At 44.6% G+C, this 23,709-nt stretch overlaps 1 protein-coding gene across 1 annotated transcript in view; it reads left to right on the top strand.

The window, feature by feature from the left end:
• The first annotated feature begins 414 nt into the window (after positions 1 to 414).
• LOC115330098 (A disintegrin and metalloproteinase with thrombospondin motifs 12-like) overlaps positions 415 to 23,709 on the top strand; it is a 65,144-nt gene continuing 41,849 nt past the window's right edge. Inside the window, exons 1-4 of the mRNA XM_029991801.3 lie at positions 415 to 537; positions 1,217 to 1,309; positions 4,233 to 4,359; positions 20,090 to 20,122. Coding sequence (XP_029847661.3) covers positions 415 to 537; positions 1,217 to 1,309; positions 4,233 to 4,359; positions 20,090 to 20,122 — 376 coding nt within the window. The remainder of the gene's footprint in view (positions 538 to 1,216; positions 1,310 to 4,232; positions 4,360 to 20,089; positions 20,123 to 23,709) is intronic.

Below are 23,709 nucleotides of genomic sequence, written 5' to 3'. Positions count from 1 at the left end.
TGTATTCTTGCGATTCTTTTGAAGTTGGTTATATCTCTTGGATTCACGTTAAATATATTGTGAACTAATTGATCTTTGATAGTCGATAATGTTTGACATTTTGTCCCGTTGATGATAAGCGTCGTTATGTCTTTCTTTGCCATTGCATCGATCGTTCGTCCCCTTGGAACTATGGGTCACAACACAAAATTAAGTGGCGTCTAACATTTTCCATTTCGTTTTGATTGTTTTAACCTGAGACGAGTATTAGGCGTGTTAAAAATTGCGTTTATAGTGCAGCAGTTAATAAAAAACAAAGCGACAAAGTTGCAGTTATTTACTTTAACTGCTGCAAGAGGAACGTTCTTTATGATCTTGAATGCAGGACCTTCCGCAGAATATGTTGTTTACCCACGAATTTTGGAGACAAGAGGAATGAATGGAGAAAAACTTCTGCACATCAATGAAAAGCTTACTCTTCGTTTAGAAAAAATCTCCGTACTCGCCAAAAACTTCGTTGTATCAAGTCTTCATGGCACCAACCAAGTGGATAAAGTAGTAAGCTTTTCTTGCTATTTTGAACTGCCCCACTTTTCCGCTATATAAAGCTGTCTTATTTACTGGCGAAGCTTATATTTCTTATACACTTCAGTGTTATGTACACCCACTATTTTATGTCACCTTTAAAAGTATGATGCTTTTCTTGCATATTTCTACTCAAGAACAGATGCACATCATGTTTGTAATCCGAAATTTCCGAGCCGTACAAGCGAATCTCGATGTAGGATTTGAAGGAATGGATCAAGGTTCACGAGTCACTTTCATCATTCTTTTTTCACACATTTTATGTCTATGCCGAGAGTTTAAGGTATTTCTTATAACTTTGCATTAACCTTAAGTACAGGTTGCGTATACCTCATTTTTAATTTTAACTTTATCTTTAAGACTCGCTATTTATTCCTTTCACTGGACTTCAAGTTCCCTCCAAAAATAAAAACCTTTTGTGGCAGTATTTTTATTTTCTCTATGGATTTGTGCGATCAATGAAATTTTTGTACTTAAACTGTATAAACGTTTTCACAGAAACTGCTTGTGAGCGTCGTATAATATTAGTAAACTCTAGTCCGCTCCTTTGCTCTTCATAAAAAAAAGCAACAAATATTTATAAAAAAAAAGTGTCTCGACAGGTCATCGATTTCTTCATACGAAATATTAGTGCCTGTATCTCATTTTTCAGGTAGTTGGCAGAGAAGTGGAAAAGAACATTTATCGTGATCAAAGTCAGATGGCAGCGGTATCTGTGACGGAAAAAGACGGAAATGTGGAAGTGGTAAGAACACCACATTTACGGAACTCGCAAAGAACTTCATTCATGAATTATGTTACATGCAGGAGAATCAGGTTCAAAATAATGTTCCCACTGAGAATGACACATGAGTTTCATGAGAAAGTTTCGTTTCAGCTGAATCCTACCTTTTACTATCATACATACAAAGTGTTACAAAAAACAAAAACTTACAGGGATTTTTTTTTACCGCAAAAATAAACTATAGCATCGCCAAACGCTCAATCACCTCCAAAAGGTAGCGGTTCAGGTCACAAAGATATACAACAATTTCAGCCCGATCTTATACCTTATTCAAAAGTTATACGTGATTTTCCGAATATTTTAATGGGAAAATGGAGCCCCATTTTGTCCATTTTCGGTTTCTGGTGCCCATAGAACCCCCTGTATTCGAAAACTCCGTCGGCCGCCATTTTCCCATCGAAATTTTTAGAAAATCACTGATAACTTTTGATTAAGTTATCCGATCGGGTTGAAATTTAGGCATCTGGTTGTGACCTCTAGCGCTACCTTTGGGCAGGGAATACGCGTTCGGCGATGGCTAATTTATTTTTGCGGTAAACAAAACGCTGTAAATTTGTTTGTGAAACCCAATATATAAATATATATATATATATATATATATATATATATTCAAGAAATCTTCGTATAATATCTTTCAAAACACAATTTATTAGACTAATGACGTCTTTCACACCGGGAAATAGACGGTGCGAAAACCTTGACTGCATAGAAGTGATTTTCGATCTAATCATAAGGGACCCCTAGACTGAGGCAAGATCAGACAATCAAAAATATTTATTCTGCTTTTCGAATATCTTATTTTTGCCTAAGTGTAGGGGCTCTTTTTAATTATATTCGATTTACACCAAATTTATTTACGCTCTTACACCTTTATGCTTTCTAGCTCGAACTACGTTTATTTCTTATTAGTCATGGCAGTGTGAAACTGTAACTACTTTTACACTCTGGTGTCAGTGTCAGAAAAACTTTGGTTTATATAATTTAAGCACTATAAGCGCTTCCCCCTTGCGTACGTCCTTTCTCTTTTGTCCGTGTTTCACTTCACGCTTTTACCCTTATTGAATGTCAGAAACTTGGGATATCGTTATACATCGTCCCACCTTCTGTGCTGGCATATACGAGGCTGAAGAAGCCGAAACTGTTTGAAAAAAAAACAAAAAAAAAACATGCCTTCAATTTAAGACGTTCAGATTTCATTTATCCTCATACTACTGTGAACACTCCGTGAGGTGCGGGCACGCGCTTTTTTATTGAGGGAGAATAAGTCTGTTTCTCACAACTCGGGTTATTATTCTGCTCACAACGCGCTAAGTGTTCAGAAGTTCACTCTTGCCTTGTACCTCGTTCTTCCGTGTTCTTACTATCGAATTCTACAATCTTGTTTGTGCGGAGTGTAACAGATAGCTTGGGACTGTTCACGCCCTGCATTTCTTAAGCTGTCAGCATTATACAAGTAATATGGCGTATACCAATAGTGATATCTAAGGGTCATGGAAGTAGGAAGCTTCTGGAAGCGACATGGCGCCACCAGAGGTAAAGCCGGGGAAGGCTTCAGGTTTGGAGGAACACGTCCCCAAGAACGACCGAAAGCAAAATGCGGCATTGGGCGGCCTTGAACACCCCTGAACTCTATTGAACGGAATCGCGCACCCTTAGAGGCGTTCCCACCGACCTCGACAGTTTCTTCTGTCTTCACTTGGGAATATCTCGTTTGGCTTGTTTGAGCTGGCATGTCACCACCTCTTATTGCTACCTCCATGCCAGGGATGCCTTGCTTTACTTTATACCACCGGAACGGAATGAAACGGGAACGCCAGAACGCGTCGCCTTCGATACATGCTGCGCCGCCTGGAGGCTGATAAAACCGCCGAGTGAAGAGGGTTCTGCGAGAGTGTGTGCCTTCCACGATGTTCACACTCTCGCATCCTTCAGATATAACAGCATGTATCAAAAGCCACGACTTCTGGACTTCGCATTTTATTCCGAGTGACGGAAAGCGCTTGTAAGAAATGCATCTCGACTCGCGACAACGTTTTATGTATTTTAAAACTTACTTTGATAAGATATTATCGCAGTGTGCAGAAATGGCAAACGTTAGGTACAGCACGTGCGGGGTTTCAGACGTGTTTTTTCAAAAAGCAAGGCCTGATTGTAAAAATGAATCTGACGGCTAACATTATGCAGTATATAGTATAACATATGTGATATGGCTGATGTTTATAGTAAACGTAATGGTAAACAGCCGTTTTCGACAAGTCAAAGCTAGAGGTAGGTTCTACTGAAATTATCTCACCTATCGCCTGAAAAAGTGCGCTGTGTGAAACGAAACATTACCCCCTTAACATCACAATAACAACGAAGTAATTAAATTATGAGCGAGCCTCTTCATGTGGCCAATCCGGGTTTGACTCCAAACTAATATAAACTGTACAAATTGTCGCATAGCAGCATCAGTTCAAACATTTTGTTCGAAACAGCCTTGCTCTGATATAAAAAGTGAAGAGGTACCCTTCCTCTTCACTTTAAATGTCAGAGAAAACCTCTTTTGAGTGTGTAATGGGCCTCTATAGTGAGTAACTGTTAAATTAACATTGACAAGCCAAAATGAATACTTTGCATAACTTTATATAAGGTTTGTATGTATCGTTGTTGAATCATGCCGGTGGCGATTATTACTTGGTCACAGCTTTTAAAGAATCCGACTGTGCTGAGAAATACAAGCCGCAGGAGGTTCCCGGTCATCAGCATGGCCCCAAAATGGCGGCTATATTTCCGTCAGTAGAAGCTACGTAATATTTTGCGAAATTTGTTCATTCCTATATAAAAGTTCAATAAGCCTTTCCGACCAATAATTATTCATAATTCAGTTTTGTGTTACATGCAGAGCGGGTCTTTGGGCACCACACTGAGGATTGTACCTCTGCCACTGATGGGGCGATCTGCAGATGGACAGATTGCGCACAGAGTGTTCGAAATCGAAGAGCCGGCGGAATTCAAGACCGATTATATAGGTGAGTTGCTGCAGCAAAGATCGCTACAAACTTTCTGGTTGGTTGCCGTGTCTAGCCGTGTTTCGTTAATGGGCTTCGGCCACAGCTAAGACGCTGCTCACTGCTGGTCACAGCTCTAATGCCGGGTTTAAATTTAGCGGACCTACGCCACGCTAAATTTAGCAGACGGTTTTCGTAAGACACGGTGACGACGTGTGAAGCCTTGACATCGCGTGACACTGTGACGTCATAGGGCACCACCAACTCACATAATGCTAATTCCACGCTAATTGTTTTCAAAACGCACAGATTTTCGCGTACACAGTGTTTTTGATAAATTTAGCGCGAAACTTCTATTTACCATAATATAATATCACGTGACCGTGCGGTGGCGTCACAATTTCACAACGCTAAACCCCGCAGTGTTAGCGGGAAAGTTTCTGCTCTCAATTTAATGGGCCACGACGTACGACTACAATACGCACACGGGATCCGCTCCAAAACCTCGCCAGTAACGGTGCGTAAAAAGAGACTTGCTCCCTTTTTCTGTAATTGCAAGCCCAACGTTGAAATATATTACGATGGCTCGAACCATAGAGCTATTATATTGTACACCCTAGAGGTTCAACTAGCGCTAGTGTGCTGCTGCAAATTAGAGCAGACAGCAACCAGTCGAAACCTGACTTTCGGTAATGCACTTCTATGGGAAAAAGTGAGTACATACTAGGTGGCTTGGAAAATTTCTAAGTCACGCAGATAAAATAATTCGTCAATTACGACGTTTTTCTTTCATATTTCAGGTTTTTAATTACATTAAAAACGGAGTAAAACGGGTTCATACATGTATTTATGTGCATTGTCGGACACTATTAGCTCGAACACGACGTCGTCGCTTTTCAGCATAAGGGATGCTGTATACGTGCCAAACGAACGAACGACATCTAAAAAACTAAGACGGCAAGAAATACGCAGTAACACTGCATTAGTACCTCCCTCCGCATGCACGATCAAAATAAATTGAAGGCCGGGTAATATAGCTACATGTTCTATAAGTACTGTTTCTTCTTTCTGCACTGTGTGAAAATGCTTGTTCGACGTTCAAAACATCACTCGCACGCTCGAAATTTGTGAAAACAAGTGCACGATAAAGACTGCCCGTCAGAGAAGATATTAAAAAGAGACGCCTTTCATACCCCACGTACGTCTTTAGGTTTTTAATGTTTTAACCGGTCGTAAAGATGCGAGAAGGGGTTATTTTCATATCGTGACAAGACTGGCATTTTATCCAATATATAAGCGTTATCGGAATGCTGGCGAGCCTTCAAAACGCTCTATATTCTTTTCGATTGTTATTTTGCTTAGAATCATAGCTTGTTTTTACACTCGTGCTGCGGAACAGAGCTGTGGGCTTCAAATCTAGCGAAGTTAAACATCGTTCGTTGATAAAGAAAAATGCGCTAACTAACGCAAGTACACTCTTACAATGTCAATAAAGGTAGATATAATTCGGTACGACCCAAATAAGAAAAGTGATCCATGTTACTTCCTGGTGAAGAGACAAAATGCACGCGCGTTTTCTCTTAGACACTAGCGCCAGTGGAACCTCAGGCGTACATTATATTAACCTAATGGTTCAAACACAGCCTATGTTTGTTTCAACATATTTAAATGGTAGAAAAATGTGGTACAATTTTCTTTCCTCCTAAGTGAATAAGGTTTAGGGAACGCTGCACTACATTTTCAATAGACGCCACCACTGTCCTTTGATTACCCGTTCTGAAACGTTTTCGTCACGCTATGAGAAAGTTTTCCTAAGAGAAAAATTGAGTTAGTTATTTAGTTATTTTATAATACTATCAGTCCCCCAGCGGGGACCATGATAGGAGTGACTACTAAACACAATAGACAATGTAATACACATGCAGAACACAATAACGAAAAATGGACTATACGACACCTAATACTCATATCAAAAGCACAAAAGTACAACAAAAATTATAAGATGAGGTCTATTGGTTACATGGGGGACACTTTACAAAATCCAAAACCGTTTTGAATTTAAAACGCTTTCAGGAAGTTTATTTTATTCCCTTATCGTCCGAAGGAAATACGTATTCTTAAAACATTCTTTGTTGAATCTGTACTCTTCGATTGTCCCAGAACCAGAGACGCTCTGTTAAAGTTGCGTGTCATGCAGTAACATTGTTCACAGAACCAAACGGATGCACGTGGATTCGAAGAAGTCACTGTGGAGGTAGTCGAGGAATGTGCCTAGGCTCTTTCATGAAACACAGCGCATTCACCGAAATATTAAACAATTGTACACGTCATTTACACTTGAAACTTAGAAGACATGTGTTACTTCGAAATACTCTAAAGGAATGTTTTCTCGGGCTCAATATTTTAAGAATGCTGAAAAATCTGGGCTTCGGAAATATTTTGCGATAGAAAGTGGTATGTTTTGCATTATTTACCATAGAGAAACATATTCGTGTAATTTGTTTTTACGATAATAAACAAGTCGCATAATTTGCGAAAATCAGGTTGTTTGTAGTAGCATCACATGATGGGAACTATATAAACTTTAAAATATGAAAACATCTTAAAACATTGTAACTTCTTTTTGTTTATATTTTTACTTCTACATCAATCAGCGCTGCTTGTGGTGACGAAATGTATTAGCGCATAAACCGCAGAAGTTTTTATGCCAGTAATCAGGTGATCTAGGTTCCGTGATATGTACCACCAGAGTAATTTGGCATATTTAAAAAGAGAATCGACAGAAGAGAGGGCGAACACGCGACATGAGTTTGCTTTTCTATATATCAATAAACTAACTAAAATGCTTAATCTTGCACTTTCTCATGCATTTTGTTACTCAAAGACACCCAGACTGACAACGTTTACGCTGGTGTGCGTTAAAATAATTAATATTATCATGTCCACAGTAAGTGTTACTGTGGACACCCATTAAATAAGGTACGCCTTAAAGTGACGATACTTCTGTCTAATTGGCGTGTAGAATCAGTGAATCAGCTGTCACCAGCTTTTTGCGATGTAACTGACGGAAGGTGCAAGAGGTTTTTTTTCAGTGATCCTGCAGCTAAAATAGCCCACAACAAAAGAAACACAATATTGCGATGACCTTCTAGCACCGCACGCATAGCGTTTAAAGGGTCGCATTTCAGGACGATAACCTATTCGCTCCTAAGTACCCAAATCTCTGCGCCCACGACCCGCTGACATTTAACAAAAACGTCACGTGAGGTCAACGAAAATTTGACCCTCGAAGCGGCTTCGGGCAAGACGTGAAGAGCGCCGATCCTCTAAGCCACGGGTCGGCAGCTGGCAACCCGGTTCGGCCTGCGGGGCTAATAAGCGGCCTTCTACACGCTGCTCGAACCCCCCCCCCCCCTCCCCCCTGAACACACATACATCCCCCATGGCCCATGGCGCAAGAAAACATAATTGTTTCAAAAGTGGTGCAATCGAATATATTGTAGCGGAGAGAAGGAGAATCGACCAGTGTAAACTGAAAATAAAGATTTAATCAGCGAACTTGTGCCAGAAAAAACGAACCACCAAAGGGGGTAGATAAAGACAACCCCAGAGCGTCGCGAGTGTCGGAGTCGGTGGAAACTCAAAGCCGATAGTGTGTGAAGGAGTGAGTTGTGCTCGGAAGAGACTGAATGAGTCGGCACTGCCACGTTCGGCTCCTTATATACTACACTCAGCATCTCCAACACTTCGACGTAGAATGTTCGGGAGTGAGCTAGGGTGAGACTGACTAAACAAGGTAGTTCAGGACGATTTATTTTTACACTCGTGGCAAGAGGAAAAACGAATCTTCTACGTGTACTGAAAAACTTTCGTTCTCGTCATGCACGTGCAATTGCTCTCCACTTCAAAAGTGCATTGCACCGAGGCAACCGTAAATATATCAACACAAAGCTCCACCAAATAACGGAGAACACTGAACTGCGGGATCGTCTTAGCCATAACTAATCCTCAATCCAATCGAGCACAGAACGGCTCGAGACGCAAGACGTGCACCACCTCGGGTCGCGGAATACGGTGTTCTGACGACTGTGTTGTCAGGAAGCACCTTGTAGTTCAGGTCTCTGAGGCGACGGAGCACCTCGTCCGGTCGAAAGTAGCGAGCGTCTCAAGAGCTCTGAAGCCACGGCGTCGTATCGGTTTCCACACCCAGTGTCTGTCTCCCGGTTCAGAACGAACGTCATGTTGGCGAAGGTTGTATCGGCTAGCGTCGACGCGTTGTTGGCCTTCAATTCGCTGGCCGGTTAGCTGGCGCGTCTCCTCTGCTCGCTGACTGACCACCTGGCCCTCTCCGTTCACGTCGTCGACTGGCTCATGGGGCAGCATCGAGTCTTCATCGTCGTGACCTTTCTGCCATGCACCAGCTGAAACGATGTAACTCAAGCAGTTTCTTGAACTGCCCTGTTATAAGCAAACCTCGCGTACGGCAACACGTACTTCGTCCCTCGTCTTGTGCTCCACGTCGGCGTGCATGAAAGCCATCTTCTTGAGCCGCTGCGTGAGCCCGTTATTCTGCGAACGGTAGGCTAAAATCCCCTCGGTGACTGGTTTGGCCTAGCCGAAGTACCACCCGAGTCAACTGAGGCGTAAATGCTTCTCTTTGGTCCGGAATTAGGACTTGAGGGGCCCCGTGACGAAGAACGACGGGCTGAATGAAAAACATGACGACTTCCAGGGCTCTACAGAATGGGATGGTTTTCGTCTTGGTGTCGACTTGGGGAATAGCCCGAGTAGATCCATTCGGATCTGCTAGAACGGGGCAGTTGGCGATACGATGGGATGCAACAATCCTGCGGCCTTCCTTGGGTGTTTGTTGCTTCGTTGGCATTCGTAGCACGATCTCTCGTACTGGTGGGCGATCTTCGAGAATTTGGGCCTGCAGTATTTTTCGCGAATTCGTGCCAGTGTCCTGATGTAGCTAAAATGTCCTGCCGTCGGGTCGTCGCGGTAAGCTTCGAAACTCTATCGAAAGCTAATGCGATTTTTAGAAGCCACGCCAATTTTTTCCCCAAATTTCTCTTTGTAAAGCACGCCTTGTCGAACGGCGAAGCTTGTCAGGGCTTCTGAGAGGACACGGGGACCTCTACTTCCTCCTCCTTCCAGATGTTCGATTGGTTCGCGATGCTCAAGGTCGCCTCTTTAGGCGACCCTGAGCTTGTGAGCACCACACCGTCGTCGAAAAGACGAGACAGCTCTGCCATTTCAGACTCGCCAGCACCGTGTTCATGACACGCTGGAAAGTGACTGGTGCCGTGCAAGTCCAAAAGGCATTACCTTAAACTCGTACAGTCCGTCGGCCGTCACAAATGTTGTTTTTTCACGGTCCCGTTTGTGGGCTTCGACCTTGCAGTAGTCACTCTTCAAGTCACTAGATGAAAAGTAACGGGCGTGGCGTAGTCGGCCTAGCGTATCGTCGATGCGTGGAAGAGGATAGACGTCTTTCTTTTCAAGAGAATTCAGCCTTTAATAATCCACACAGAGTCTAAGCGTTACGTCCTCCTTCTTTAATTGCACGACGGGGGAGGACCGCGTATTTTTTAAAGACGGTATGATGTCTTTCTCGAGCATATTTTGAAATTGTTCTCGGGTGACCTCCCGGTTTTTTCACGAAGACAAGGTACCGCGACTGATAGATAGATAAAGCATCGTCATGCTCAACAATGTGATGTTTGGCAGTCGTCGTTTGGCGCACCCTTGCGGCGTGGCGAAACATTCGCTGTAGTCGGCGAGAAGGTTAGTCAGCTGTCGCCGCTCTGGGGCTGAGGGTTTCCGTTAGATGTCAAGCCCTGAATGTGGAGTCCTCCTGTGCTGCAATAAAGAGTAGCCTTTTGAGATGGAGGCGTTCACGGCTGAGTCTGAAGGTTCCTCGACAGGCCCACGACTGCGTCATTTGTCCGGTGTTGTGACTCTTTTCGGAAGTTCGTCAAGCCATAGTGCGCCCTTCCTCAAACTTCGTTACGCCTCTGCCAATGCCGATTCCTCGTTCTAGGAAACATTTAACGTTTCCTTTCAAGATATCTTCAACGCACATATATGTTGTGATCCAAAAAGGCACGAGGACACTCAACGGCCCCGGCAGGTTCACGAGTTCGTTTAGAACTCGTACCGGGACTGACGTCTCATTGCGATCTTCCGACGTAAAAATAGGTTTGCGCAGCGTCAACCTGTCCGCTCAAAAGTCGGTGACGGCGCCGTATTCACAGAGAGAGTTCATTCCAAAATGACGTCTCTTGAACAGTCCTTGAGGGCGACGCATTTGACTGGACAGGTCTTCCCGTGGATGTTCACACGTACAGTGTGAGAGAAACGGCACCTTCCCACTGGTGTGAGAGGTCCGCCGACGGTTCGTATTTGCAGTCAATCCAACGGCGTCATGGCTTTTCGAAAGCAGCGAAAGAGCTACCCACTCAACACGGAATTTCTGCTCCAGTGTCGATGAGTTCCATCTCATCGTGGCCGTCGATACCGACGCTGAAGTTATTCGACACCGTAGCTGAAGGGTCGCTCCTATGTGTCTGGTCGCTAGTGTGGGAGCCCCCAGATGTTTTCGGAGGATGTTCGTTTCGGTCGTCTCCGACAATTCCACCTTTACGAGTCACGGGGCTTAGTTTTCCCGGCGGGACAAAGGAGAAAAGCTTTCTCGACGGGGCTTACAGGAGAGGCCGTGGGTCGAGGGGATGGTGAACGAGATCCTCGAAGCGAAACCGGCATCGAACAGAGCCAATGACGCAAATACTCTTCAATGGCTTGTGGGCGCTCTCCGTAGCGTGTGCGAGAGTCATTGGGGTGGAACCCGCGCAGGCCGAGTTATCGGCGGTAGGTATGATCGGCTTCGTCATAATGGTGGCACAACGGACGTCGGTCGGCCGTCTCCACAGGACGGTCTTTCTGGGTGCAGGTTGTTCCGGGCGGACGTACAGGACTTGTTCTTCGTGACGTCACGAGTATAGTGGTACTGGAGGCTCATGGCGCGGAGGTGCCACTTACGGGAGAGCAGGTAACGGTGCTCGGCGGGCCATTGCGGTGTAGGTGAACGTCGGTTCCTCGGTATACCTGGCGCATCGACGGGAGCCTGTGGCTGGAGGACCCGATGTACTTCGTCTCGAATTGCCTCGGCGATTGATAGCGAGGCTCGGCGTTTGGCAGTAGGAAGCTGCTTCTTGAGCTCCTCCCGGACGACGTCATGGATGATCTCGTGGATGGCCGGGATACTGGTGCCGATGTCGCAGCGGCCGGCGTGGGGCCGGCGACGCGGGAAAGTCTCTCATAGTGACTGGCTCTTGCAAGGAGGGCGGTTCGATTCTTGACGGCTCCGTAACGAAAGTCTCGATGGTCAGAGTTTGGTGGCGCACAAGGCATCCAAAGATGTTCCTCTGTAAGGCGCACATGACAACCTTCAGCTTCCTCTCCTCGTTCGCCTGAGGCTTGGCGCGTGTACTCAGCGTAGGACGTCTTCAACGTACCTGGTGATGCTCTCGTTGGGGCCTTGCGTTTTCGCTCAAGGGAGGTCCTCCGCTCTCTTCCGTCGCTGCTGAAGGGCGAACTTTCGTCGTAGCTCTTTTTTCAGCTGGTCTCACGACGTAATCGAGGTCTCATGATTCTCTAACCAGTGTCGCGCCGTGCCGGCCAAGTATATGTTCCGAAGACTCTGTTCAAGCGCCCACTCTTTGTGCCGGGCCACTCGCTCGTATTCGTTGATCAAATCCTCGATGCTTTTGTATGCGTCACCATGGAAGGAAGAAGGCCTCCGGGGTGCGACGGGCGTAACGGGAGGGGGCGGTCGAAGCCGGCGGTGTCATCGCCTTGTTCTTCTTAGGCTTGCCCGGCAGGAGTCCCGATTCCGGGGGTTGGTCATTGGTGCGGCGGATTGCTCGGGCTTTGGCATATCCTGCTCAGTGTAGTCTTCCGGGGCTGAGTACCTCACTTGGCTTGCGTGTCTTCTGAAGAGTAGGCTTGCTGAAAAAATCTGCAGTACGCCGTACCTACACCAGAAATGTCGCGGATGGAACGCGTTTCGACGAGCGTCTACTGAAAATAAAGGATTAATCGGAAAACGTGTGTCAGAATCAATAAAAACCAAAAGGGGTAGGTGAAGATAACTACAAATCATAGCGGGCGTCGGAGTCGGTTAAAACGCACAGTCGAGATGAAGACCATAGATTCAAACCTTTAGTTTGTTTGTAACAGATGAACACCTCCAGAATCTTTAACGACTTTCAGTGGCTTTATGTGAATGATCGCATCACCGCAAGCAATAATGAACACAAAAACTCCTACCGAAAAAAGGCTAGAGCAATCTCAGCTTAGATATGCTTAAATCAAGAAACCATCTCTGCACCCCCCTCCCCTAACGTTCACTTTGGTTATCTATATGGCCCAATTCAGCGCGTTGGAGAAAAAGGTCGTCGCCTTGCTGAAAACATAGCTTCTTTTTACTTCAAATGTTACCCAAGAACGCTCTGCGGGTTAAGTCTTAAGTGTCACCGCGAGGGCAACATATTTGCTTTCATTTCTTGAAACTGCACATGAACTCCAGTTCAAGCAGGAAGGCACACCATGAAAAGACACCGCGAAAAACAGGAACAGCAGTACAGCACGCCACGAAGAATGTTACATCACCTAGAAGATATCTATTTAGTTAGTTATAAATTATTCGTCCAAAAGCACTACTTTCAAATATATCCCTTTAATGCCTGAATTATCAAGGGCGCCCCATAAAAAATTCTTAGGAAACATTTTGGCTTCGTTTAGCCCGTGTAATCGAATTCAATACATGTTTCACGCAAAAAAACACTCTTGGGCGGAATTTTTGGTATGTCGCGAATTCGCGACAATGGGCACTTAAGCCGGAAATATTATATGCGGTAGTCGCAAGTAAAAAGTTTATTTCTTGAGTAATTTCGAGTGCCAGAACTCCTCAAAAGCAAAGGAAAATATTCGGTTATCAAGACACACTGCAACACTTCTCTTACAGCGTCCTAAGGTTGGTGAAAATCAAGAAAGCAGTTGACATTGTTGTTCAGAAAAAGGTGCACTTGGCATTTCGTGCACATGACAACTGTCTGGCCTTTGCATCCAGGTCGCTTGCACCTCTGGCGCACGCTGTCTACGGCTGGCCAGTGGGCTGTGTTGTCCGTGCGGATGCTCGCTACTGGCACGGGCTTTATCGGGCCTCTCTTCTTCTTCGTTTCCAGCTGAGTTTCCAGTGATGTTGACGGCCGTCCTCTTCGCTTTGGGGTGGTGTCCTTGCCCTGCTTCAGCAGACATGTGGCAATATAAAACTTGAACTTCAGGAGGTCGAGTTACCGTCGGGCTGGAATGGCTAGTGAGTGGGAGTCGCGCCTGTAAAGCAGCCACGACACAACAATCACCATGTCGATGAAATGAAAAAAAATCTTGAGGTAAAATTTCTTGGACCTGATGTGTATTCTGTAGAAGGCAATGAGGGCATCGTTTTGGTCCCCACCGCCCATGTGCTTGTTATATGTACGCACCGAGCTTGGGCAGTCGACTTGTACAATCCGTTTTTGCGTGCGTTCCCACCTGTCAACAGATGCCACTGGCTGAACGCCTGCAAAGGTGCTTGCTGTTGTCACGGCGCGGTTGTCATACCACCTGGCAATTATGATTTTTTGGCCATCAATGACCGTTTCAAATTCTTCGAAGGTGCCTCGGCCTTTCTTTTTGAGATCCCCATCGCTTGGCAAAGGACAGCCTTGAAGACGGTTCGCACGCGCAGTTCCAAGGCAGTGAATATCCTTCTTGGCCAGGGCAGTGAAAAGCTTGAGAGATGTGAACCAGTTGTCACAATATAGATGATGATTCAGGCCAGGCTGAATCAACTTGCACAGCTTGAGAACCACGTTACCAGACGCACCCAAGTCTGGTTCGCCAGGAACAGCGTCGATCTTCCCAGTGTAAATGTCAAAGGAGTGTACGATTCCTTGCGAATTGCAGAGCAGAAATATCTGATAACCCCATTTCAGTGGTTTGCTGGGAATATATTGTTTGATGCTTGAGCGGCCCTTAAACGGCATTATTTGTTCGTCCACGCACAGAGCTTGTTTTTTTTTTGGAATAGCTTTAAACTTCGGGAGGAGAGAATCAAGGAGTGGCCGAACCTTGAAGAGACGATCCTTTCGCAGGTCATTGGGTGAGGGCATCTCATCGTTGTTGTTGAAATGTAAATTTGATTTAATTGCTTCCCAGCGGTCACGGGACATTGTGTCAGCAATGGTTGGTATTCTGCTTTCAGCAGCCCAGTACAGGCGGATTCGTGGGAGGCTACAGAAGGACTTGAATGTGATTGTGCCCAGGAACTGCTCCAGCTCTGCACGAGTCAAACCCAGTGGTTTGGTAGGATTTTTCTGGATGGCAAAGAGCTTGCTCTGCTCCACGATCTATTCGAAAAGCGCATCATCAAAGAACTCCTTGAAATATTCAATCGGGTTTCGAACGCTCTCACTTTGAGGCAAAGAACCATTCCATGATGGAATCTGGTGCTCTTCTTGACAATTGGTTTTTGTCCACTTAACAGATTGTTTGTTAGTTGTGATGCCCGCAGCCCGCGCAGCCACTGTGCCACACTCGTCATCTTCGTCGCTACTAGATTCTGTCGCCATTAAGGAAACACCTTGCGTGGGTGGCTTATAGTCTGGATCGTCTTCATCGCTGTCACTAAGACAACTGTTGTCACTTTTATCCTCAGGTGGAAGGCGCGTCAGAAGCGTTTTCTGTCCATAGAAGGCGCCAGGATTCATTATCTGCCATCAAACAATAAGAGAATTCGTCAAATGAATAATCACCGCTTATTTTATCATGACACTATCACTGGATCAACTGCCGAATGTCGCGAATTCGCGACAGACCACTTAACCGGCCATCATAGAAAAAGAAACACGTGTCGTGAACTCACAATATGCTGTGGGTAATCTCTAGGATGTAAGCGAAGAAAAGCAATTTGTTTTAGACCTGAACTCACCTTTGTTTTCCAGAAAAAATCGAAGAAATAAGGTCCGTAGCACGTGTTCTGCTTCTTTCGTAAAGCGGCGGACGAAACTGGTTATAACTTTCTACCACTACCGCTAGATGGCGCTACGCGTCCGTGGCAAAAAACTGGGTTTGTGGCGAATACGCGACAACCGGCATTTGGGCGTGCCAACACTTCGTTGCGGCGCTGGGAGCGCTCTGCCGGTATGTGTCGAATTAGCGACAACCGGCAGTAAAAGGTTAAAATGATTGTATCGGCATTTGTAGTATAAACGGCAATTCTTGGCAAATAGGTCTATGCCGCTATTGCTCTCGGAAAAAACAAAATATTAACTGGATTACTTTATGCACGAAAGTCTCTAATCTTTTTTTTTTTTGTTGTTGTTTTTAGCCGTTAAACCGAGAGTTTGCTCGCAATATTGGAGTTAAGTAAAAACACTGATTTATTTTAGATAAACCGTTATATATAATGCTTAAAAATATCAACCGCTTTTCTGAGTACCTATTCAAGCATTTCGAAACCTATAGCAAACTAGTCTTCTCAGTGACGCTACCAGTTCTTTTGTACCGATTGCCAATAAATCTATATGTAATCATCTGCACTCATTCGAGCTTTGATATATATGCACAGTGCGGTGGCCGAAATGTTCATTCCAATTGAATTTTGCAGTGAGGGAAAACTGTATGTGCTTTAACTTTGGATAGTTCTTTAATTAGCACTCCTCCCATTGTTTGGAGTTCATGTGTTTATATCCGCAACAGTCACTATCCATGCCACGTAACACTCACCGGCGCCAAATGGGCTTCCAAACAGGGGTTCTCAGAGTGGCCGCTGCGGTGTGTGACGCTTATAGGGAGTTTTAGTATATCGATCTGGTACCGTTCGTAACTACTGGTAGCGTACACGTTACGACGCCTGGGGAAGTGATGTCCCGCTGACCGTAACGACCTCTTCTAATTCGCCCGCAACGTCATGGCCGCGCCCGCGCCTTCCCGCATCCGTGTTTATCAATCTCCCTCCCAAGAGAAGGCTTAGCACTTTAATATTTAAAAAAAAACTACCAATATAGAGCGTTGCTCTGGATGCTTGTTCTATAATTCGACCCGCAGGAGTTGCTCGGACTTCGGTTAAATCGTGTGTCCCGCAGGTGTAAGCGGCGACGCAAGGAACACAGCCCCATGTTCTTTTTATTATTATTATCTGCTTTGGAAGATGCGTCTACCAGGCGTTTGTGTATTCGAGGGTCCGTAAATCATTGCGGGACGACATTCACCAGTGTCAGTAACTAACCAAATCTACAGAAGAAGTACGTCATTCTCAGAATCTTCTTCGCTCGTTGGCGGATTGAGTAGACGCACTGGGATGGACATGATCGCGGCGCTTTTCGACAGCGCATGGAGGGGATCTGTGTTCCCAATTACCGGGATGTCGGCGCTAAGCATTCAGGGCCGATTCTCGCCTCGAACGTTTTCTCTCTCAGGTAATATGACATTGATTAAAAAGGCTGGCGGCTACACGGTATGTCTATGCTAGTCTGCCAGTGGTCCATCCAAAATGCTTCTGCTCGGAGCCGCACCATGGCGCCACTGTCTTTTCGCACACTTCCTATAGACCCGATACCGGATATTGGTATTCGATGCATCGGAACGATCAACAAAAAGTGTCTAATATTGGAGATACTTTGGATTTCCTCAAAGGTGTGGGCAGACTAGAATTCTCTACTTCAGTTCATTCTTTCTTTTTCGGCGTTGACTCTTTTACCGCTCATTCACACTGGAAGCGGATCCGCGTTCGCAAAGCGGTTGCGAACGCGGTTGTATAAAGATCCAGTGCAATTGCACGCGCACCCGATGACATCAAGTGCGCGTGCAATTGTACTGAATATTTATACAACCGCGTCCCCAACCGCTTTGCGAACGCGGATCCGCTTCCAGTGTGAATGAGCGGTAATGCTGTCTGCCATGCTTCCTCAGCATAAAAGAGGCTACACTTAGAGTCTCGTAGGTAGCTACGGTCAAATTATCGACACTTCTTACCCCGATACTCTTGTTGGCGCAACTTGCTGCGTAGTGCAGGGCGGACTTAATTGGCGCACGTTACTGTGCTAACTTGAGCAGACGACATTCCAACGGGCAAAGAGGGCTTCTTTATTGAACGCGCTATACTTATAGGCGCTTGTCACGTGACATCCGTGACCGGGGTGAGCACAGCCGATGCGCCGTGGTGCGCCGTGACTTGCAGCGCCACGCTGCTACATTCCTTCCCCCTCACATCAGCTTCGGAAGTCCTCCGGTTTGTACCTGTCCGGTGGACGCCGCACTCGCGTACTTCTTCTGGAACTCGGTGCCTCAGTACAAGGCTCCGGTGTCGTCACTGGCGCACTTGTGGAACTCGGTGGTGGAAGCGGCTGCTGACGCGTCCGTGTAGCTTGTTGACCGCCGGCTTGAGAGTCCGCTGGCATAGCAGCAGAAGCAACTTGTGGCACCATCGGCTGGGTTTCTCGAGGCACCGGAACATCTGGGAGCGTAGGCTCCTCCGGCGTAGGCGGTGCAGTAAGGGACGTCGGGCTTGCAAGGCGGTCTCGGATGTGGTCGGCGTGTGTGAACCGCACAACCTGCGCCACTTTCGCTAAATATGTCACAGGACTGACGACTTGAGTCACCACACCTTCTTCCCATGACACTAGTTGCTTCTGCTGGGCAGCGCGGGTGCGATCCCATCCTCGTCGCCAATGTGCTAACTTGAGCAGACGACATTCCAACGGGCAAAGAGGGCTTCTTTATTGAACGCGCTATACTTATAGGCGCTTGTCACGTGACATCCGTGACCGGGGTGCGCACAGCCGATGCGCCGTGGTGCGCCGTGACTTGCAGCGCCACGCTGCTACAGTTACTATTTGAAAATTCCACTTTCTAAGGCTTAGATGTGTCAGGAAGTTGAGGCCCTCGTGCTTTGCTCCGTCGCGGACTGTTTTAACAGTTCTGGAAGGAAAATTGCGTGTTTTCCTACTTCAGATAACTGGAGCGATAAGACGGCTGCAGTGCTGTTACTCTGCAGCGTAACTTTTATTCTAGCCCTAGCTACACCTTTAGATATATAAATGCACACCGCATATAACTTTAATTTTACTTTTAATTCCTAGGTTCTAAAGATTCCGCGTGAGCTACCAAACGGCGCAAGAAAAGTAAACTGCCAGTTTTTTCTTGTTTTTTTTAGAAAATAAAAGTTACAACACTACGTACGCAAACCTTTTTGTCCTACCTTGAGGAAAACAGTTTGAACGCCACAGGTATTTGATGTCTATAGGTAGACTTACGAGTAGATAAGGCAGCGATAAGTGCAATTTCTTTCCCTACCATATCCCGCATTGTTTCGTTTTACCTTTTCTGTAGTATAAATTGACGCACTCGCAGCTTCTGAAGTGCACATGCATTAATTACTATGTTCTGCTGGTGTGTGTTAAACTGTAGTTATGGCGGAGTTTCACCGAATTAAGGTAAATGTGGCGGTAAATGTTCTGTTCAAGTTTATATAATACTCTTCAATTGCATGGCTCATCAGGCAGAATGCCGAATAGTACGTGAACATGCGGAGCTACAAAGCATATTGGGCGTAATATTTAACACCTTCCAGCGAATAATTGTATTGTTTATAGTGCTGTAAGGTATCTATGATATATATTTCGTGCAGAATATGAGACAACAATTTACGGCGAAAACTGCCAGAGTTGCGCCGAGCCACCAAGCTCGGTAAAGTGCAGAGTTGAGCTGGTTGGTGAAAATACATCATATTAAAAACAGCGCACGAGCAGTGAGGAAGAGAAGAGAACACAGCGCTCTGACTCCAGACTTATATATTGCGAAATAAAGTGGAGAACAACGCACCAGAAATGAAACACGTATTTTTTACGGTGCGTGTGTTTCATTTCTGATGCCCCGTCTTCCTCTTTATTTCAAAAAGCTGCAGTTGGGAGTCAGCACTTTATTTTCTCTTCCTTTTCTTCGTCACTGCTTGTGCGCTGTTTTTGGTATGACACCAAGCTCGGAATAATATGATACTAAAAATACGATATGCACAAGGGCACAGAGCACGCCGTCCCATGGTCCCTTCACACTTTACATTGTTCAGATTTTATTGTATTATGAACGTCGTCTTTCGCTAAGACCCCTCAATTTTTTCGCCCTGTTTGGCATGCAGTGTATTGCATTGTAGAGAAGATAAGTATTTTTTCAAGTAGAACTATCCCAAGCATTTCCTGCGTCATATTCCCTATATTAAAAACTATACTACTCCAACTTATGATACCACTATTGTCACGAGTTAAAAAAAAAAGAAGATTTACTAAAGGCACTGAAGTTCACAATTTATGTGGGCGAACTTGCGTGCAAATGAATGGTACCGTGGATTCTGCGACAGAAATAATGAAAGTATTGAGAGCCACCAGCCGCCTAGGTTTCTTTTCATACACTCTAAGTCATCCCGGTCTTTCCATGGCAATAAAACGCTACAAGCGCCGCAATCAAACTTGAACTTTTTTCAAAACTTTTCTTTTTAAAATATAAGCTTCTACCTTGAATAATATTGTTCTTAAGTGAAAGCCATGACGCTAAAAACTTGGCCAATATTTTTTTTAATTCTTTTTTTATAGTTTAAAACGCTTGCGGAATTTTCTATAAATTTTAAACTAAATGTGTTTTTTTACAGTCCCAACGGAGCGATATAACTGGAGAAGACCACGTAAGTGAAGTCGGCTATTAAACACTCACAATTACATTTATTTAAAAATGTAAGCTATTCATGGCGCAACAACGACAGACACAATAGTTATTTGAATATCTATTATAAAGTTAGCAAATTTTGTAATATTCTAACTGACAATTTAAAAAAATACGGCATCTAGATAAATTGTGCACTGCGCTACCAAGTCAAAAGAAACACGGCATCAGTATTTCTTCACATTTGTTTTGCATAGTTTAGCGGCGAGTAGCGACTCATGTCGTGTAAGATGGTGCCGCATATAATCAGAATTTATTATACAATCGTTTTGATGCCATCTTTTGAACTGTGGGAAAAAAAAATTTAACATTCCAGATTTGTGATAATTGTGTCTTGATATGAATGCGTCAGTAAAATTATAAGAGGTCCCAATTACACACGATATATATTTTGGAATGATCATTTATGCCAAATGGAGGTCTTCAAAAGAGGTTAACCGTGCAAAAGATAATACATAGAAAGCAAATCAAACACAGCCCTAGAAACATTAGAAAATTACAGTAGACGACGTGCAAAATTGAGTCACTCACGACACGAAACAGAGAAATAAAAAAAAAGTATATTCCAATTAGAAGCTTGCTGAGCGTTATCGAAAAACTCTAAATCAGTTATTTTCAGAAAGACATTTATCGCGTGAGAAGCGTAGTAGTGCACTAAAGTTACCACTCATGGAGCAGGTACAAGGCTAGCGGTTTTGGTAAGGCGCCCGCGCAATTTTTCCGTCTCTTATCTAGCCCCATCCTTGTACCTGCTACACGAGTGGTAAATTCAGCGCACCATTGTGCTTCTTACGGGATCAAAGTCTTTCTAAAAATTATAGATTTAGGGGTGTTGGACGACGCTCAGCAAGTTTCTAATTAGAACCATATGTCTATTTTTACTCATTAAAACGTTAATTAGTGAATTTTAACTAATTAGCCGACTTATCGCAAAGATGAACCACCCACATGATGTCCCCCTGGGCGTATAACTCACTCGTACAAACCACATAAGTGTAGGTTTGATGACGTTTTTTAAACAAATCTGCAAGAAACAAAAAATAAACAAAAAAACACCCGGTATATTATAAAGAAGAAAAAAGAACGAAGATACAAGGTATGTTTGTATGAACAATATCAGTTTCGCTGCAAAGCTAGTCATGTCTTCTGCATATGGATGCCTTTAGTATATGCGTCCTATAGAGGTTTCTAAGTACGGCCTCTGGAAACCGCTATCTTGCTGCTGGAGTGGGTAAATTGTCTGATAGTCAAGCATTGTTCAGGCGTACCCACGGTTTCAGAGACTGGCGCCCATAAAAAGCGTTCTCCATCCACAGTGGCCGGACTAACTCTCGAAGCGATGCTGCTTGCAAACGTCTATAGAAACAACATTCTCGGGGCCGATTTCTCCCCGTACCTTTCTGCCTGGTTAATATACGAATAGTTCGATAAACACAGAAAGATATTTGACTCGTTAAGAAAAATACACGTAAACATACACAAAAAAATATATATAGTGAAGTCATTGTCCTTCTCCCAGTGCTTCACTATTCTCTGTTGTAGGCTGCCCTTCCTGAGATAAAGATAATCCCGGGGTGCCGAACCATAGTCAAATGTTTGAAGAATTTCGTCCAAATCGGTCGCTATTCATTTTCGCGTTGTGTCCTTCATAGTTAATAACTACCATCTGTGCATAAAAGTAAAGGCGACACCTTCCTTACCACTTAGAAGTAAAGGCATTGTCAGGCATGGTTCTGCCTAACACTACTTTGTGGCCACGATTGTTTAGGATACTCTGTCTTGATAATTATTTACTTTTATGAGCCACTCACATTATGGACGATTTTTCTGAGGAGCGGAGGTGTCCATATTAACAAAACACGTATTTAGGATGTGTCGTTAACACTCTAGAAAGTCGATGTCATGAGATTTTCTTTTGCTAATATTTCAACTTAAACCCAGGTTCAATGATATGTAGATAAGACCTAGATGTTGGTGGTTATAGTGGCAAAAGTGGAACGAATTATGTTTCTTTTTCTTGGACAAAATGTACTGATTTGTACGGTACTTCTGACACCCATTGAAGAATATAGTGTGCCACTCAGTGTGTGACGTATTACTTTTTTTGTCACTTTTAACCAGAAATTGAGAAAAGGCACAACGATATTTTGGTTACGGCCGTGCAAATATTGGAGTTTCGAATTCATACCCAATAGTGATTGATTCCCAGAATAAATCGATTCCATTATTCGATTTCTGTTATTCAAATTTGCGAATAATTTGATATATTCAATGCTCCTGTTAAAAAATTCCCGCAGGCCTCGCCTGAATGTAAATGAAGTCTTTATTGAGGAATCAATACCCACTAACCATTTAGAAAAAAATGTATATATGTACATATATAGTTTCTTCATGTGTTCCACGAAAGAAGCAGTCGCGCTCGTGCTCATTTGACACGCTCGACGAAAACACGCAAACCGCACATGTCGCCGTCTTGAATCCAAGTACCACTTACCGGCAGCTCTTATGCTACGAGCTACTTGCTCCGTTTATAGCGCGGTGATCATCTGCCAAAGCACAAATAATAACTATAGCTACACCCGCTTTTTTTTGGTGATTCGCTGATACGTTGCTTCCCGCTATTGCAAGCGAGGGGCCACTGATAGGTGGCCCAGGACGTCGCTTCGAATTAAAGAGCCTCAGTGTGTACGAAGGATCGCTACTTTGATTCAAACACTTCAGCCATATCTGTCCATTCATTTTCAACCATTTTGAATCTGTGTATCTACCCGTGAATGAGAGGATCCATTCCTGATAGTACTAGTGCCTCCTATATATGTACTTTCAACAACCAGCAGCAAAGAGCCACCGCCGTCCTCGCAAGTAAAACGCTTCGCCACTAGACGCTTTATGGAAACAGGGTCGTTGGCCACCGCTACTGTGATACCCGCTGTACATATAGAACCTATAGCGTTCACGCATGCAGTGGTGACGAACGTCGACCTCTACCGTGTGATGAAATCGCAACGCTAATGCATTATTTTTATGTATATCTTTGTGCGATTTGCTCTGAAAGCAGGCTTCTTTTTTGAGTCGCCACGTTCGTCCTCCCAGAAAAGGGTTATTTCTCGAAACGCAGATTGCATACCTTTGAGTAGCATGGCGTCGCATTTGGTGCCCAGCGTTTTTGTTGTACAGCAAAAAGCCACTTCTTTTTTAGGCGGGGGTCAGCAAGGACTTTATGAAAGAAAGCCTTTCTGACTTTTGTCATTCGTCCGACTTCCATCGGAGCAGAGGAAACGTGTGTCATTTCAGCGTTGCTTCAAGGTGAAATCACACAAAAATGTCTCGAATGTTGAAGACAAACTATAGACGGAAGCAGACGACGCGGACCCTATATAGTGGGCCTGGATTTCAGCATCTGCATCACAGTCACGTGGTTTATGGGCCGAGTTCGCAATATTAGTTGCCTGGAGGTCAAATCTAGCTTCGATCGTTGGCAAGCGTCTGCGCCTTTCCGTCGGCTTTCTTCCTCGTCACGCCGACAGCGTAACCAACACCTCATCGATA

Source organism: Ixodes scapularis, unplaced genomic scaffold (genome assembly GCF_016920785.2).
Source record: "Ixodes scapularis isolate PalLabHiFi unplaced genomic scaffold, ASM1692078v2 PGA_scaffold4__175_contigs__length_147842914, whole genome shotgun sequence".
Classification (NCBI taxonomy): domain Eukaryota; kingdom Metazoa; phylum Arthropoda; class Arachnida; order Ixodida; family Ixodidae; genus Ixodes; species Ixodes scapularis.
Note: the sequence above shows the minus strand (reverse complement) of the source record. Positions and strands in the feature narration are given on the sequence as shown.